Source organism: Hyla sarda, chromosome 9 (assembly GCF_029499605.1).
Source record: "Hyla sarda isolate aHylSar1 chromosome 9, aHylSar1.hap1, whole genome shotgun sequence".
Classification (NCBI taxonomy): Eukaryota; Metazoa; Chordata; class Amphibia; order Anura; family Hylidae; genus Hyla; species Hyla sarda.
In genome coordinates, this window is record NC_079197.1 from 14,223,734 (window position 1) to 14,242,409 (window position 18,676).

The 18,676-nt window shown below is 41.0% G+C and overlaps 1 protein-coding gene across 7 annotated transcripts in view; it reads left to right on the plus strand.

Annotated features, from left to right (window-relative positions):
* RALGPS1 (Ral GEF with PH domain and SH3 binding motif 1) overlaps positions 1-18,676 on the plus strand; it is a 409,196-nt gene that overhangs the window by 67,989 nt on the left and 322,531 nt on the right. For all 7 annotated transcript variants that reach the window (XM_056538115.1, XM_056538117.1, XM_056538118.1 and 4 more), the window contains exons 3-5: positions 573-699; positions 10,418-10,525; positions 14,035-14,085. In XM_056538115.1, coding sequence (XP_056394090.1) covers positions 643-699; positions 10,418-10,525; positions 14,035-14,085 — 216 coding nt within the window. In that variant the 5' untranslated portion in view covers positions 573-642. The remainder of the gene's footprint in view (positions 1-572; positions 700-10,417; positions 10,526-14,034; positions 14,086-18,676) is intronic.

Consider the following 18,676-nt stretch of genomic DNA (forward strand, 5'->3'; position numbering starts at 1 on the left):
TTACACTAGTGGGGGAGGGAAGAGAAGCCTCCTACAGCCACCACATCGACTTCAGGCAGCATGAAAAAACCTTTGGCTGTCCAGGCATGCTGGGAGTTGTATATCTGCAAAAGCAGGATGTACACTGGTTGGTAAACACAGAGTTAGGGAATTCCCTGATGAAGCTGCGGGAGGTGCAGAGATACCCGCGAGGCTCTTACCTCTCACATGAGTTTGCGTAATCATGACTAACAACTGGTCGCCATATTGATTGCTGGATACCCTAACCTATACTCACATATATTACATGAGGAAAAAAAACTATGCTCACATATACTACATGGCTGGAGATTAAGCCAACCAGCACCAAGCAGCTTGCAGTGTATTGTAAAAAAAATGTAAGCTGCAGAAGAAAAGCAGTAAGAAAATGTACACATTTTTTTGCACCAATAAGGGTCCCGGATCGATGAACCGTACTGGGCTGTTCCCTTCTGTGGTGGTCTAAAATTCTGTCTGGTCTTACAGGACAGTCACCTCTTTGTCACCCAGACCAGACATTTTCAGTGATTCATTTTTGTTTGTTTTCTCCGTAGGTCAGCAAGGATTGTCACAGGCCGTCAACAGCTGAGGCTGAGCTAATCTCCCAGCATCCCGAGGGGGAGTATGTATAAGAGAAATGGCCTTATGGCCAGCGTGACGGTCACCTCCGCCACTCCTGAGGTATGGACTCATGTTTATCTAGGCACGTTGTTGCGCCATGTCAAAACATTATTACATGCTTACTTTGGCCCTTGAGGTAGCAAATGCTGCCAGCCGCAGAGCAAAACTAAGATGATTTATGAGCCGTGTTTATGTTTTTAAGTGCTGTGCATGGGATTGCTTTAATATATGCAGTATTTATGGCTGTTTATACGCATCTCATTTAAGGATTTGGTTTCCCATGAAACATGGAATAGTTCCCCCCAGCTGCTTTTTTTTTTTTTTTTTAGATGTTTTACAACTCATTGTTATAACCAAGGATATAAAGTCAGTGGCAGATCTCTCTTACTTCATCCACTTTTGCTTTACACACGCTAGTAATATGTTTGTTTTTTACCCATAATATCTGCAAAGTAGCAAAAAGCCGGTTCTCTAGTGACACCTATTGGAGGTATCTTTCCTGTAAATCAATGTTCAACCCCATTTAAACATGACTAGGGATAATAAGACAAACTATGTCCTCCTTCAAAAGGAAAAGGACACATTTGTAGACAGCTATTTTGAGGTTCTTGATCCTAGTCCAGTACAGAGCAGGTTGTTGGAAGATAGCTACTTTGCATACTTTTTCCTTAGGGAGAATTGCAGGGCATATAAGACTCCTATGCCAGCTTGGAGACACAGACCCATTTCGAAGGCTACTGTACCAGCCAATCAGCACCCTGCTACTGTGTTGTTGTGGTTTATTTCAGTTAAACTAAGGGACTTAAAGGGGCATTCCAGTATGGCAACATTTTTCAAAACCGAGTCAGGGTGCTTTATAAATGAAAACAATACTCACCTGCCCCGATCCCCTGCAGCTGCCATTCTGGTGGCTCTTAGTCACCACAGAAAATGACAGATTCATTAGCTGATTGAACGGCACCTGCGGTGGATCAGGGCAGGTGAGTATGCTTTAATTTTATTTTTAAATAATTTTGTATATTTAGAAAATAAATGGCCCTTAGGGTGTATTTACACATAGAGTATCCTGCGAGTATTTGATGCACAGGATTTGAAGCTGTAGATTTTATGCTGCAGATTTCAATGTAAACTAAGTGACTGAACACAGCTTCAAATACTGTGCATCAAATACATGAGAATACACCCTTAGGATAGAGTCACATGTAGCACATCCGCAGTTTATTTCACGCTGCCGATGTGCCAATGCCAGTCACCAGAGCGAGCTCCCTGCTGTGGCCAGCTAGCCCTGTCTGCTCTATTGACTTGAGTCGGCACATCTCCAGCGTGAAATACACTGCGGATGTGCTACATGTGACTCTACTCTTATGATGTTTTCACACATACAGTATCCTGTGCATATTTGATGCTGCAGAGTTGATGCTTTGTTCAGTCATTTAGTTTACATGGAAATCTGCAGCTGTAAATCTCTATCTTTCAATTTAAACTTTCATACTCTTATGTCCTTCTTTTGTTAAACCTTCATCTGTCATGGCGATCCATCGTCACCCTGCAATCATGTTATTGGTTCATTGAGGGTCTTACAGAGTGAGTCCCCTCCCAGGAATGGAGACTCCTCTGATCTCTGCTGGTAGAGCAGGACCTGGGCTGTCATTACACAGCCGAACGCCCTATCCACCCGTGCGAGACTCATTCTACAGTTTCATAAATGCGCAGTACCGTAGAATGAAGCCCCATAACGCCTAAAAGACCCATAAAAGGCAGATTGGTAGACAAGGGGTTAATTTATTGGCAGGGTACACTTGAAATTAGGTGCTGAGTGAATACAGGAAAAAGAAAATTCTAGATATTTTTCCTCGGGAAATGACCGTGGAAATTTAATTGTGAGCAGGTTGTCGCCTGGTGTAGTTGTCCCTGATTTTTTTTTTTTTGGCACCGAAACAACCCGTGAGCTAGACTCCAGGAATGGGCTGCTTCTCAACACTTTACACATTGTTGGGTGTAGTTTGTTTTACCAGGGTACCTCCAGCTGTTGCAAAACTACAACCCCTAGCATTCTGCAGTCTGTGCTGTAGCCCATAAACCAGTGATTCCCAACCAGTGTGCCTCCAGCTGTTGCAAAACTTCCAGCATAGGTCATTGGTTACACAACCAGTGTACTTCCAGCTGTCCAGGCATGCTGAGAGCCGTAGTTTTGCAAAAGCTGTAGGCACCCTGGTTGGGTATCACTGGTAAATGTAGATTGTAAATGTAACGTATATGTCAGTGTTACCCAACCACTGTGCCTCCAGCTGTTGCAAAACTACATTGACTGTCCGAGCATGCTGGGAGTTGTAGTTTTGCAGCAGCTGAGAGCACCCTGGTTGGAAAACACTGTCCTAACGTAATATTACAGCAAAAGCAATTCACATATGTAAATCTAAGTGTTTAAAATAGTCTTCTGTATCCCCTGCATTTTGTACTAGTTCAGAGTATCTGATTGTTGTGAGTTTGACCCACATAAGAATTACATCAAACAGAACCAGATGCTGCATTATAGCCCCATTTATTTCATTCGTGCTAAGGCTTGTTTCACACTACAAAATTACTCTGCTTTAAAGATCCGTAGTTCCGAAGTTCCTTCTGAAAATCAGCTGAAAAAGTTATAGCCCGTTATTAATAACAGCCGTTATTTTATGATGGAAGATAATAACTGCCGTTTTACAGCTGATTTTCAGATGGAACTTCGTACGGATCTTTAAAACGGAGTAATTTTGTAGTGCGAAAGAAGCCTAAATTACAATTCTGGTACTGCTATGGACCCTACACTTTACAGAACACCACAGCCCCATACATTCTAGGCATTGAGAGGAGACCAGGATGGCATGTTTAGTTGATATGGTGTCAGTTTTTATTGTGAAAAATGTCTCTCTTTGCCTATGCAGTTTTGCAAATAATATAAATGTTTTTTCTTATTATCTAACAAAAATAAATAAAAACAGAAGCATTTGTCAGGCATACACATGTAACAATGAAGGGGCACAGAGATACGGTCAGTAGATGAACAAGAAAAGTAAATATAGGACCAAGGCAATAAAAAAATACAGACATTTTTGGAAACAACTCACAGACATCAGTTGTAAATTTCCTAAGAGAAATTATATATATATATATATATACCGTAGCCACCTAGTGTATAAAGTAATAAAATGAAGCATTCTCACCTTACCAAGTCCAGTGTTGCAGTTCTGGTGCTCCCTGCTTCCCCTGGTTACTTTTCTGCGGGATTACATCTGCATGATTTGCATTTCTTTATTTCTTTTGGGGATCAGAGAAACAGGAATGAACTGATCTGTTTAAGCCCCATTGAGTTCAATTGGTTTTTATTTGCATTTGTTCACATCTGTTTGCACCTGATCTGTGATCTGCATCTGAAGAGGTGTTCCAGGTGGATCCGCTTACCATCCATCCGTCATGACCCATTCTCAATACTGATCATGCTAAGAAGAGGAGAAAGTTGTATACGATCCGCTTATTTAATTAAGAAATACAAATATATTGTGCAAAAAAAAAAAACATTTACATCAATTTGATGGAGCACCAATGCTGGACAGTGCAAGATGAGTTTGCAGTATTTAATTACTTTGCATCCCTACCAGGCTGTATATGTGTATGTGTGTGTATATATATATATATATATATATATATATATATATAAATTTTTTTATTTATTTCTGAAAAACTCCTTCAAAAAACACCATTTTAGAGTTTGCTGTGTACCTGCAGCGTTCCTGCAGCAAATCCACCGTTTTAACTTCCCTAATTCAGATAAATAGTGTAGTATTTAAAAAAAAATTTTTTTTTTTTACACCTATGGAAGATTTCCTAAAATCTAATTCATGACACTAGTACTCTAATTCGCTGTAAATTTTCATTGCGCAATTCCGCAACATTACCTGTCCTATGTGAAAGTAGCCTAGGGCATTGGTTTTGGCTTGAAACATGCTTTGGTGTTTTTCCACATGAAATTTACCTTGTAGTATTTGCCTGACCAGCGGAGTTTTACCCGATTTTTAATCGCTTTTACTTCTACTGGATGTGGTTGGAATTGTTCAGTGTTAGTTAGCTGGAAACTTTTGGTTTCTTAAAGATAATTCTTAAAAGATCCTTTTGACAATGTAATGAGGGATTTGTTAGAGGTTACAGTTCTGAGCCAAAGTTTGTGGTCAGGTCAGGGGAGCCTGTGAAATGATCATTTTTCCATAGACTCGTAATTTTGTTGCCTCCTCGTCTTTGGCAAGATACAAGCAACATACCAAAACCTGATGAATATTAAAGACTTCAGTATTGAAAAGGGGTTTACGGGTCAGGCCAAAAACAACAGCCCAAGTCTTCAATTATTACCAAAAGCCATCTATTACTGTTCACGGGAGCAGAGGTCTTTTATTAAAGTAAAATCAATTGGTGTCTGTGGAGTCGACCATAACGTAGCGGCTTCATGGGTTGGAAATTTTATTTTATGATATGTTTGAAGATCTCCCAACCATTCTCAGATATATAGTATGCAGAGGTTAGAAACTTCTGATATTATGTTCTCTATTTCAGGGGTGTTCAAAAATGTTTTTTATATTGAACAAGGCTGAATAATACTTTCTGCTGTCTGTGTACCGTGAACTAAAATAATTGACTTCAAAAAATCTAATCCCATTCAGCCCCGAAACTTTCTATCTGATGGGATGTTCTGCTAACATCGAAGTGATCATGGAGAGATGAAGTGTACTTTTGACTAGTCACAGAGATATCAAAACCAACTCCACAAATAGGACCGCCCTACTTGCTCCAGAGGGAGGCAAATGTATGGACTAAAAAACTGATGGACCCTATTCCAGTAGATAGGTGATCAGTCCAGCCTCCTTTTCAGGGCATCTTTAAGGTTTATGCCAATAGCATTTATATAAACTTAACAAAGACCCACACTTTGTATATGGGTTTAAATGTTGCTCCAGTCTCACACAGCAGATTGTAGGGCAAAATGTAGATTTTTATACCCACAACATGCCTGGTATGTCACAGAGATTTCACACTTCGCAATGCTTGTGTTACGAGTAGCACTGCGGCCAGATGCGCTGGCCACGAGCGCACGCCTGCCCTGTCCTCTTGTGCTGGCTCTGCTGCGGTTCGCATCGCGGGGCGCGCTCTCATGCGAAAGCTGGGCCATCACTCACCTCCCCGCGTCTCTATCCCCTCCGCTGTCCATGGCCGCCGGCATGTTCATCCACACCTCCTAGGGTGTGCGTGCTGGCTTCCTGTGATTTTCCATTGATTGGTGCTTGTCTGGTCCTTACCTTATTTAACCCTGCACTTCCTCTTGACCCTTGCTTGATCTTTGTGCCATTCAGCCTAAGAGAAAGCATACTGTTTGTGTCTTGCCTTGCCGTGTATCTGACCCCGTTGCTAAATCCTAACCTTGCTCCTGTGCCACCTGCCCTCTGACCTCTTGCTACGTGACCTGACCTTGCTACAGTGCTGCCAGTCCTGACCTTCTGCCTGTCCTTCACTATGACTCCTTCTCATTACTTTTGTGCCACGCATCTCCTCAGCAGCTTTTGTCGACAAGTCATGCCAGGGTTAGCGACCTAGGAGCCCCCTGGCACAGCAAGTCCATCCCGCTTTGCGGCGGGCTTTTATGAAAACCAGCGGCTCCTTAGCCTCTGCTCCCTGGTACGGCTCACGCCATCGTCCACAACAGGTATAGTGGATCCCCACCACCAGCCGTTACAGCATGTAACTCTTTTACAGATTTTACAGAAAAGCCTGCAGCTAAGAAATCTACTTAATGTGAGCACGAACTTGTATTCACCCAACAGCTAGTTTCACCACTGCTACATCTAATAATCACCTTATCCAGTGATTGATGTGGCACTTTTAAGAAGCAGCTATAGGATCAGTCCGTTAAAGAATAGCAGTATACAGATAGAGCTGTCTGGGAGGTGTATATATACTATATATCCTGTTCCCATCGAGAAAGGAGCAGCAGTATGGATAGAGAACTTGAGAGGAGAGGTTTAACTACTATATAGCCTGATCCCATAGAGATAGCAGCAGTATACAGATACTGAAGAGCTTCAGGGGAGCGATGTAGAAGCGATGTGATAGGTGATGATCTGACCACTTCTTTGACACTTTAAGCATTGTGATTGTCTGTGTGTCTAGCTGGTGATCACATGACCAATTAACAGCAATGAAACAATGAAATAAACAGATGGCTCTCAAGGACTATGCATGCATACGGTGCTTCTTCCATTACTTCACATTACCTAACACCGGTGTCTGAGTGGTGAGATTATTTTGGAATCACATTCGAAGATATGTTGCAAAATCCTTTTTATTTTTTTTATTTTTTTCCTTTTCGGACACAGAACTCTCACTATTGACTCTGAATATGCCTTCTCTTTTAATACAGGGCAAAGCATCAGAAAGATGAATGTTCTAGTGACACCCACAAAGTTGTGTAAATCTGTCCTCAGAGCCGTATAATTTGCCAGTAGCCACAAGCTGGGGGTCTGGCACAATGTAACAATGCATTACTTTACTGTACACTGTTTGGCAATGGCCGGCATATTCACTGGAGGGAGACTGTGATGCAAGGTTATAGATGTATATATGCCTTATAAAGTTTCAATCATCTCTCCTTGGTACATATCATTTGGGTTACTGTATATTTAATCACCTTTCCGTCTCTCTGTGTTGTGTACAGAGGCTTCATTTTTCAGGCCAGTCAGTCTACAGATTAATGTTGCATGACTGTGTAAAGGCTTCGATTTACATTCCTGCCCACATTCGACCTACAACAGTTTAATGTTGTTGACCAGCGGTGGGGTTTACCAAGTGCCCTAATGTAAATTCCAGTAAATTTGATGGTTTACGACTCAGACGTTCCCGGTCTAGAAAAGCCTTTGGGAATTATTTTTTTCTTTGAAGAAATAAAAATGTGCAGTTCAAACTATCGGGTCAGATGTGGCAAGGGCTGAGAAGGACGTCTTTTATAGATGTCCACGTCTGGGATGGGAATTTCCCATCAGCTTAGGGCTCCGGTAAAACTGCAAGAACCCCTACCACATCTGCAAACTTTGGTCCTCGGCTATTTCATAGTTGTTTACCAACATGGCTGCCATTCTAGCTTCTGCATGGGATACCACCACCCAGCTGTGCAAAACACTTCAGTGGCCGTTCAATTACCTATGTTACTTGGCAGAATTTGCAGAGCCAGACAGAGGGTGTTCTTAGGGGCCGAGGCTCTTAAGGGGCTACAGGGACTGCTCTGTTTTTTTGCATTTAAAGTTTAGGGTTTACAGTGCAGTGAAGGAATCCCATAACAAATAATAAAATGGGGCCCTTTTCTGGTGTTGGTTTACAGGGGTACTCTGGTGGAAAACAAATGTTTTCAAATCAACTGGTACCAGAAAGTTTTATACAGATTTGTAAATCCCTTCTACATAAAAATTTTAATCATTCAAGTATTTATCATCTGATGTTTTCTCCAGAGGAAGTTGTGTAGTTCTTTCCAGTCTGGCCACAGTGCTCTCTTTTGCCACCTCTGTTCATGTCAGGAACTGTCCAGAGTAGGAGCAAACCAACTTTTGACAGTTCCTGACTTTGACAGAGATGGCAGCAGAGAGCACTGTGGTCAGACTGGAAAGAACTACACACCTTCCTCTGGAGCATACAGCAGCTAGTAAGTACTGGAAGGATTAAGATTTTCAAATAGAAGTTACAAATCTGTATAACTGTTGATTTGAATTTTTTTTTTACATCTTTAGAGAGTAGCTCCCACCATCTGTAGTTTTTTTTCTCTTTTCTGTCCCTACCTATTGCTAAACTATCCCTAAATACCTCCCTGCCTTTAAAAAAATGTTTGCTACCTTATAAATGTCTCTTCTTCTGCTCTACTCCCTAGCTCTGCCGGAAGCCGACTTCCCCAGCAGGCGCGACCTCACTGACGCCTGCTGGGCGCCGACTTCAGCCCTCACTTCATCTATGCTGCGTGCCTATTGGGAGCGCGCATAGATGATCAGCGAATCGCATGGCAGGCTGCTCCGGGGTCTCCTCCCTGTTTAGCAGTGTAGTGTTATCCAGGGAGGAGGAGTATAGGAGTATCGCCCAACTGCCATGCTCACAGCCGAGACCCGGGACCGAAACAAAGTATGGGTAAGTGAAATAAGATCTCACTTACCCGTACAGGACATGTACAGTCCTGGAGCATCAGAGCAGCACTGAGATTCAGTGCTGTGCTGCCTCCAGACTGTACATGCCGGGGGTAGGCAGCTGCGAGGCCAGGCAGCCAATGAGGCAGCTGCGAGGCCAGGCAGCCAATGAGCGCAGCCCCGGCGTTCACATCACTCACTCCCACCTGTCTGATTGACTGGCAGGGAGCGAGCGCAGCCTGAATGAATTAGGACCGATTGCCCGGCCGGCATCGGTCCGAATTCAGCTGTGAAGTCACGTCAGGCTGCTGCCGGCCACTAGGAGGGAGACCCCTAGTGGCCGGTTTTTCAAATGTAAAATACACCATGTTAATAAAAAAAAAAAAATAATGAAACTATATTATAGATATGTTGTAGTACATAAATACTACAACATATCAAAAAAAAAAAAAGTTGGTGACAGTGCCCATTTAAAGTTTTTATCGATCTGGGTCTGAGTGTTTATAGCCTGACCGATGACAACAACAAGTGGGGAGAGAGACCTAAATGGCTTTATAGACTTACATTGTAAGTCTGCCCAGGTCACATGGCACGAAGCTGGTAGAGAAAGAGGCAGGAGTGGACTATTCCCTGCTCTTTCTGTGATCGGTCAGAGTCTGAACACTCAGACCCAACCAATAAAACTTTTCATATGTCTCTGACATATCAAAAGTTTTTTTATTTTTTATATGACAGGTGCCATTTAAGCTACAACACCTCTAACCACCTGGGATTTGACACCTTCATGCTTGTGTAGCCCATATTTTGTATATACGGTAATCCTTATGCAGACAATTACAGGTTTCCTGTAGCATTTTCTTCCTCCTAATCTCTTCTGCCTTTCAGCAATCCAAGTATCTGATGGCGGTCAAAGTAACCAAAACGTTATATGTATTATAGAAGAATTGCAATACAATAAACTAGATCTCATATGAGTTCCAAGTTGTTAGTACCCTGTATATAATTCTTGTGTTAATTCCCCATGTTCTTATTTTTGGGACCTGGGATCCCTGCACAGGTTCTTACCAAATAGAATGATCTGGTCTGGGGCCCCCTGTCTCCAAGGGCCCCATAGCAGCTTCATGGTGTGCCCCTATATAATGTACATGCTCTATATATATAGGCATGTGTATAAATACCTATAGCCTCCACCCCTGAGATCTGGTCTCTGTATTGTGACGTTTATTATATACTCTCTGAGAGCCCCATAATGGTCTTTTAAGTTTGAATTCCGAGAGATGAACTATAAACATAATTCCTTCCAACTGTAGGTAATGGGAGAATAATTTGGCAATTTAACAAATGGAATAAAAAATAGAAGAACATGCAATCTTAGTTATGCAACATGGAAACAAATACTGTAGGTGCATTAACAAAGGAAAAAAAGAATGAATTCTTTATGAATTCACTGGTTTCTAGATCTTAACCCTTTAAAGGTATGATAGAGTTAGAACTGTCTGTAAACTAACATATTATTACTATGTGGAGGAGAAATGTATATTTAATGACTTCTATATTAGGAGCACACTGCATTTACAATGTCATATTTCTGTTTTTAGGGGAGTAGCAGCTCGGACTCTCTGGATGGGCATAGTTCGGACTATGCCAATAAGAGCTATGATGCTGTGGTGTTCGATGTGTTGAAAGTGACTCCTGAGGAGTTTGCAGTAAGTAACACATGATGAGCTGTATTTTATTACATTGGTCTATGGCAGTGTTTCCCAACCAGGGTGCCTCCAGCTGTTGCAAAACTACAACTCCCAGCATGCCTGGACAGCCTTCGGCTGTCCAGGCATACTGGGAGTTGTAGTTTTGTAACAACTGGAGGCACCCTGGTTGGGAAACACTGGTCTATGGATTTTTTTTTTTTTTTTTTTTAAATTAGGAATACATGCAGAAAACATACAGGGAGGTCAGTGTGTGGATAAGCTCCATTAATTGGGGTGGATGTACGTCCAAAACCACAGAAAATGCACAGTGAAATGTAATGAAATTCATGGAAAAAATCCACGAGTATGCCTTGCATTTCTGCTGCACATTTTGTCATTGAAACATTCATTGGCCCTGATTTATCAAAATGTGTAAGAGAAAAACTGGAGAGATTTTGCCTATAACAACCAATCACAGCTCAGCTTTCACTTTACCAGAGCTCGTTAAGATAAGAAAGCTGAGCTGTGATTGGTTGCTGTGGGAAAATCTCTCCGCTTTTTCTCTCACACACTTTGATAAATCTGGGATATTGTCTTAAAGTGTCCCTGTCACAAAAAAATTGAATAAAAAAGTTTTCACATACTAAAAGTTTGAATGGTCAGTCTGCGTGTTCATACCCCAATGGCACTAAAAAGGCCCAGGCGAAGCACTCAGATAAGCACTGTATTTTATTTTAAGATTATGGAGCCCATCTTCTGCAGCGAGATAAATCTTGCCATCTTTCTTTTTCCATGTGGAGGTGCTGCAGGCATCTTGAGCCCCTGCTGCTAGTATTTCCCTGCAGATGACATTATTACTGGCTCCAGGGGGCTCCAGCAATGGACAGACTGTGACCAGCTTATGACTTAAAGGGGTACTCTGGTGGAAAACCTTTTTTTTTTTTTTTTTTTTTAAAGGAACTGGTGCCAGAAAGTTAAACAGATTTGTAAATTACTTCTATTTAAAAATCTTTATCCTTCCAGTACTTATTAGCAGCTGTATGCTACAGAGGAAATTCTTTGCTTTTTGAATTTCTTTTTTGTCTTGTCCACAGTGCTCTCTGCTTACGCCTCTGTCTGTGTCAGGAACTGTCCAGAGCAGCATATGTTTCCTATGGGGAGTTTTCTCCTGCTCTGGACAGTTCATGATTCGGGCATCAAGTGTCAGCAGAGAGCACTGTGGACAAGACAAAAAAGAAATTCAAAAAGCAAAGAATTTCCTCTGTAGCATACAGCTGCTAAAAAGTACTGGAAGGATAAAGATTTTTTAATAGAAGTCATTTACAAATCTGTTCAACTTTCTGGCACCAGTTCATTTAAAAAAATTATTTCCATCAGAGTTCCCCTTTAAGGACTCAGCCCATTTTGGCCTTAAGGACTCAGACAATTTAATTTTTACGTTTTCATTTTTTCCTCCTCGCCTTCTAAAAATCATAACTCTTTTATATTTTCATCCACAGACTAGTATGAGGGCTTGTTTTTTGCGCGACCAGTTATCCTTTGTAATGACATCACTCATTATATCATAAAATGTATGGCGCAACCAAAAAACACTATTTTTGTGGGGAAATTAAAACGAAAAACGCAATTTTGCTAATTTTGGAAGGTTTTGTTTTCACGCCGTACAATTTATGGTAAAAATGACATGTGTTCTTTATTCTGAGGGTCAATACGATTAAAATGATACCCATTATTATATATTTTTATATTATTGTTGCGCTTAAAAAAAATCACAAACTTTTTAACCAAATTAGTACGTTTATAATCCCTTTATTTTGATGACCTCTAACTTTTTTATTTTTCCGTATAAGTGGCGGTATGGGGGCTCATTTTTTGCGCCATGATCTGTAATTTTTTTTTGATACCACATTTGCATATAAAAAACTTTTAATACATTTTTTATAATTTTTTTTTAATAAAATGTATTAAAAAAGTAGGAATTTGGGACTTTTTTTTTTTTTTTTTTCACGCTGTTCACTGTACAGGATCATTAACATTTAATTTTAATAGTTCGGACATTTACGCACGCGGCGATACCAAATATGTCTATAAAAAATGTTTTTTACGCTTTTTGGGGGTAAAATAGGAAAAAACGGACGTTTTACTTTTTTATTGGGGGAGGGGATTTTTCACTTTTTTTTTACTTTTACTTTTACATTTTTTTTATTTTTTTTTTACACTTGAATAGTCCCCATAGGGGACTATTCATAGCAATATCATGATTGCTAATACTGATCTGTTCTATGTATAGGACATAGAACAGATCAGTATTATCGGTCATCTCCTGCTCTGGTCTGCTCGATCACAGACCAGAGCAGGAGACGCCGGGAGCCGGACGGAGGAAGGAGAGGGGACCTCCGTGCGGCGTTATGAATGATCGGATCCCCGCAGCAGCGCTGCGGGCGATCCGATCGTTCATTTAAATCGCGAACTGCCGCAGATGCCGGGATCTGTATTGATCCCGGCACCTGAGGGGTTAATGGCGGACGCCCGCGAGAACGCGGGCGTCTGCCATTGCCGGCGGGTCCCTGGCTGCGATCAGCAGCCGGGATCAGCTGCGCATAACACGGGCATCGCTCCGATGCCCGCGGTTATGCACAGGACGTAAATGTACGTCCTGGTGCGTTAAGTACCACCTCACCAGGAAGTACATTTACGTCCTGCGTCCTTAAGGGGTTAAGGACTGTTCTAATAAATAGTATAATAATAATGATATTTATTAAGCTCCAACATATCCTGCAGCACTGAAAATAGCTTGCCATCACTCAAATTGGTCCATTTTCCCACTGGGGCTCACAATGTAAATTCACCTATCGGTATATTTTGGAGTGTTGCAGAAAACTGGAGAACCTGGAGGAAACCCATGTAGACAGGGGAAGAACATACAAACACTTAAATTTGAACCTAGGACACCTGGGCTGCACGGAAACAGTGCTAAGTCACTGTGCTGCCCTGAAGGGATAGTAAAGTCTCTTATAGGAGTTTATTATTAGTAGTATTATTATTAATAAATATTATATGCTTTGCACTGTCTACTTAATACTATAGACCCAGTAATGTATTTTATATATAAATTCTGTGCTTGATCGAAGATCTTGGGGAGAAGAATTACATGGGCAGAGCGTGTTTCATGTGCACATCCCATATAGCTTTCTCTGATGATCAGTTGCACCTTATAGAAATAATGCCCCAGATTTATCAAACTGTGTGAGAGAAAATAAAGGGATTTTTCCACCGCAGCCAATCACAGCTCAGCTAACAAACTCTGGTAAAGTGAAAGCTGAGCTGTGATTGGTCATTGTGGGAAAACCCTCTATTTCTCTAACACAGTTTGATAAATCTGGGCCAAAGTTTATTCATAGAATAATATGTTTTAGTGACTAAAATAATTTTTATTAACTCCAGAAGGGTCTGTCATATATGAAATAAAGCAGTTGTCTATTATTTTTGCTTTTCCGTTTTTCACTTCACTCTATGTTGGTTTGCAGAGCCAGATCACCTTGATGGATGCTCCAGTATTTAAAGCAATTCTGCCAGAGGTAAGTTCTGCTATTTCTTATTATTGCTCCATGGTAGAACATACTCTGTGTAAAAACAAAGGGAAAAAGTAGGCCCATTTGGAGGGGACCAGTAGACAATCGAATGTGTATGTGGTTGGCCCAACATACCTCCAATGGCAGACGCGATCCTAGTGGTTTATTTGTGGATGATGTCCACATGTATCAGGGTATCCATGTCGACCCTAGCACATCTGTGCAAAAATTGCATTTTTCAGAACAAGTTTCCACCTATATTCTTGTCCTATGGTTGGAGGGTGACCTAGAGTCTTGTATAGTCTGGTTGGAATGAATGAAAGAAAAGAGCAAAAAAAAATGCACCACACCTCTGGTAATACCATCTCGTAGGAACCCACATTATGATTGGACTCTTACCATGTATACTATGGGGGAGATTTATCAAAAACTGTGCAGAGGAAAAGTTGCTGAGTTCTCCAAAACAACCAATCAGATCATTTCTTTCATTTTTCAGAGGCCTTTTCAAAAATGAAAGAAGCAATCTGATTGGTTGCTATGGGCAACTCAGTAACTTTTCCTCTGGACAGGTTTTAATAAATCTCCCCCTATATGTACAAGCCTTTCACCCTTGGGCTACACATGTTGGAGAAGGGCCGCATAGCATGGGGACCTGGAACCGGTAATCAACCTCATTGACCCTTAAGTCACTGGTTGGATACAAATGGACAAACACTGCCCCAAATGGCACTTCTCAGAAGACTCCAAAAACTTGTTAGGAATACACGGGTGTATACAAGCAAAAGCACACATTCGTGATGAGTTGAGTGTTTACAGTTTCATTGATAGACTCTCCGTTTGTTTATTATGTGCTTTCCTGGCCTCATTTTTACATAGTATAAACCATGTTCTGCAATTTTGATTTTTCTACATGTTTTTATATAATGCTTTGAATTGATGTATTTATTGATTGTATATGCTGTGCAAGTGTTTATAACAATTTTTTTATTGATACGTATTGCTTTATTTTTAATGCATTTATTCATTTGTGGTGCCACTGTGGGGCCATTCCCCCACTGTTTGCCACCTTTTATAGTGTATTTATTCATTTATATTTTTAAATAAATAAAACCTTTATGTATTACCCTGGACGATTCCTGACAGATTTGAAGAGTTTTCTGGGCATCGACATTTGGGGGCCGTGTTTTTTCATTTGTGTCCTACCTTCATGACGTCTGACATCTTAGACTGTCAGGTCCACTATAATTTTGTGAGGTTAAAGGGGTATTCCAGGAAAAAAAAAATGTTTTATATATCAACTGGCTCCAGAAAGTTAAACAGATTTGTAAATTACTTCTATTAACAAATCTTAATCCTTTCAGTTCTTGTGAGCTTCTGAAGTTAAGGTTGTTCTTTTCTGTCTAATTGCTCTCTGATGACACGTGTCTCGGGAACCGCCCAGTTTAGAAGCAAATCCCCATAGCAAACCTCTTCTAAACTGGGTGGTTCCCGAGACACGTGTCATCAGAGAGCACTTAGACAGAAAAGAACAATCTTAAATTCAGAAGCTCATAAGTACTGAAAGGATTAAGATTTTTTAATAGAAGTAATTTACAAATCTGTTTAACTTTCTGTAGTTACAATCTGCCGTCTCATTGCTTTCACACATTATACTATCATAAATGATAACACCTCGTAGACAGATAATAGCTAAATAATATAAAATATTCTGTGGACTCAGTGCACTACAAACAACAGCTAGGACCCGGTCAGACATAATAAATCACCACCTACTTTTGCAGATGAGACCAACTATTGCACTATTTAGTGTATTTACTACATTGGCTCCAGGGAATAATAAAGTGATGTTACAATGATGTGCGTATCAGATGAAGGAAGTCCCCATGACTAAACTGTGCCAAAGTATCTTATGTCATGGAGGGATCGGCGCATGATGTGACCGTCTGCAGGGTATCTGTTTTCTTGAGTTTTATTAAACATGGAACTTAAGATCGAAGAGTAAACCAGCGTTACATCTGCTTCATTTACAGTTAAATTGACCGGAACAAAAACCGTTCTGATTAAAAGCATATTAAACATTATGTGAAATAGAAGAGCACGGATTAGTGAACAACAAATATGGAAGTTATTTTAGTTGACATGGACATACTGATGAAATGTATGGGCCCTCAGTTTTCTTTGGGAGCTGTATTGCTGAGCTGTAGAACATATTTGCAAAACAGAACTGAATGGTTAAGACTTTTTTATTTGCGGTTTTATTATTATTATTTTTATTATTATTTTGTTCCACTTTTTATTTTATCTTTTACTTTTTATAAAGTTCCTAGTAATATTTGGATATTTTACTCCGGGAGCTGGAGAACCAGATTCTTTTTCTTTAATGGTAAAGTACCTGTCACCAAATAAGCTTTTCTAAACTAACTTCCCTCACTACTCCTAACACTCCTCCCACCCTAAATTTTTTTTTTAGAGCTTTAAAAAGCTGTGTATCATACCTTTATTCTTGCTCACACAGTGCAATTTCCCAGCAGGAGAAAGGGGAGGTTTCCCAGCAGGCATGACATGATTGAAGCCTGCTGAAGGACCACTTCCGCCCTCACATCGTTACAGTGCTGTGATGAATAGAAGACCTCAAGCTCTATGTATGTTTTAGTGAGGCTCTGTGCGTGTTTTAGTGAGGCTCTATGCAGCTTTCAGTGAGGCTCTGTGCATGTTTCAGTGAGGCTCTATGCAGCTTCCAGTGAGGCTCTATGCAGCTTTCAGTGAGGCTCTATGCAGCTTTCAGTGAGGCTCTATGCAGCTTTCAGTGAGGCTCTATGCAGCTTTCAGTGAGGCTCTTTGCAGCTTTCAGTGAGGCTCTGTGCAGCTGTCAAGCAAGTTCAGTGCAGAGAAGCACTTCCTGAGTTTGGTCTCCTGCCAGCCTGGGAGGACACCAAACTCACTGTATTAATTGCAGCAGGGAACACAACAGAGCCACCTAGTGGCCGCTTTTTCTATTACATTTTAAACATATTTAAAGGGGTATTCCAGGAATTATTTTTATTTGACTAATCTACAGGGGCTGTAAAGTTAGAGAGTTCATAATATAGTGTCTGTACCGGTGTGTGACGTTTTTCTCACATTTCTTCTGTGATTTTCATCCCCATATTTATTTTTAACACCATACAAAATGACTATTGTCTCAGATTTTTCCCAGGTTGCAATGCGGCCGAGACCTGACTCACTAGTCAGCTGATGACAGGGAGCCTGTCTGCTTCAATTGGTGGAGGGATCGCTTGGTGTGGGAGAGATCAATCTGCAACAGCTGTAGGCACCCTGATTGAAAACCACAGGTCTTTTGCTGGATGCAGCTCATTTATGTTTCAATGGGTGGGGTGTCTGATGTGTGGGAGGGAGGAAAATGGGATTGTGGGATTTGTAATCAAAAAAGAAAAGTCAGACAGGAAATACAAGTTCACAAAAAGCTAGCCACAGTGTTATGGTAATCTCACAACATAGCCATTTATCCCCAAGACAAGCGCAGATCCTTCCTAAGCATGTCCATTACTGCCTGCCAGGTACGTACTAAAATCACCTTATGGTGGATAATTCCTTTAAGTTGATAATTTTAAAAGCAAGTGAATGGGAAAGTGTCTGCTAATTACACAAGGAACACTATATTAACATTTTTATTTGGTGACAGGTACTCTTTAATGACATTATTTTAACATTATTTTAAAAGTTTTTCTGATGTTCGTTACATTGCCCATTCAGGGATCTGAGAAGGCTGAATTGTCGCTTGCTTTACGTAGGTTTATGGAAAAGTTGGGTAAACAATACGGCCACCCATAGCAGTTCAGTCAGGACATCGCCCATGTGTTCCTCAGATCCCTAATAGCAAATCTTCCTTGTTTTATGACTCAAGGATAGCTGGGCGATGGGATCTGCCGTGGTGGCCATAATGGTTAAGCTTTCCCAGAAACAGCTAAAATAAGAAACCACTGAGCAGAATTTTTAACAACCAGATGGAAGACGACAAGTTCTTATATTTACTCCTGATTCCCCCCCCCCCATATTCCAGGTCTGTATAAATCCATATAAAGCCATTTCTTTATGTGCAGCTCGTTGTATGAATGATGCATTATTGGACAGAATTGGAACCACATACTGTATGATTTCATCTTGTTCCTAATTTAATTTAAAGAGATTTTTTTTTTTTTTTTGGGGGGGGGGGGGGGATGCAGAAATTCTTAATGTAAGATGCAGAAATCCATGGAAGCCATTGACGTTTTAGTAATCCCAGTGTAATGTGTGGTATAACAGCCTGGTGCTGGCATACATCGTGTTTGATCAGTGGTGTTTGAAGGCTGTCAGTGGTCAGGAAACAGGGGGCAGAAGGAAATCGACCAGACTGTGAGCAAAGATTGGGATGTTGGCTAACGTCCGCCTGTGGCCGCTCCAGAAAGTGATGATTATAGCAAGTGACTAATTTTATCATCGGGCCTTTTAACCCCGTCCTGTCTCCCCTCTCTGGAACGATTGCCTGCAGCTCTGCGGATTGCCGTTACTGATTGAAACCAACACCGCCTGAACGTCCGCAGCTGTTATCGGCCCCCGT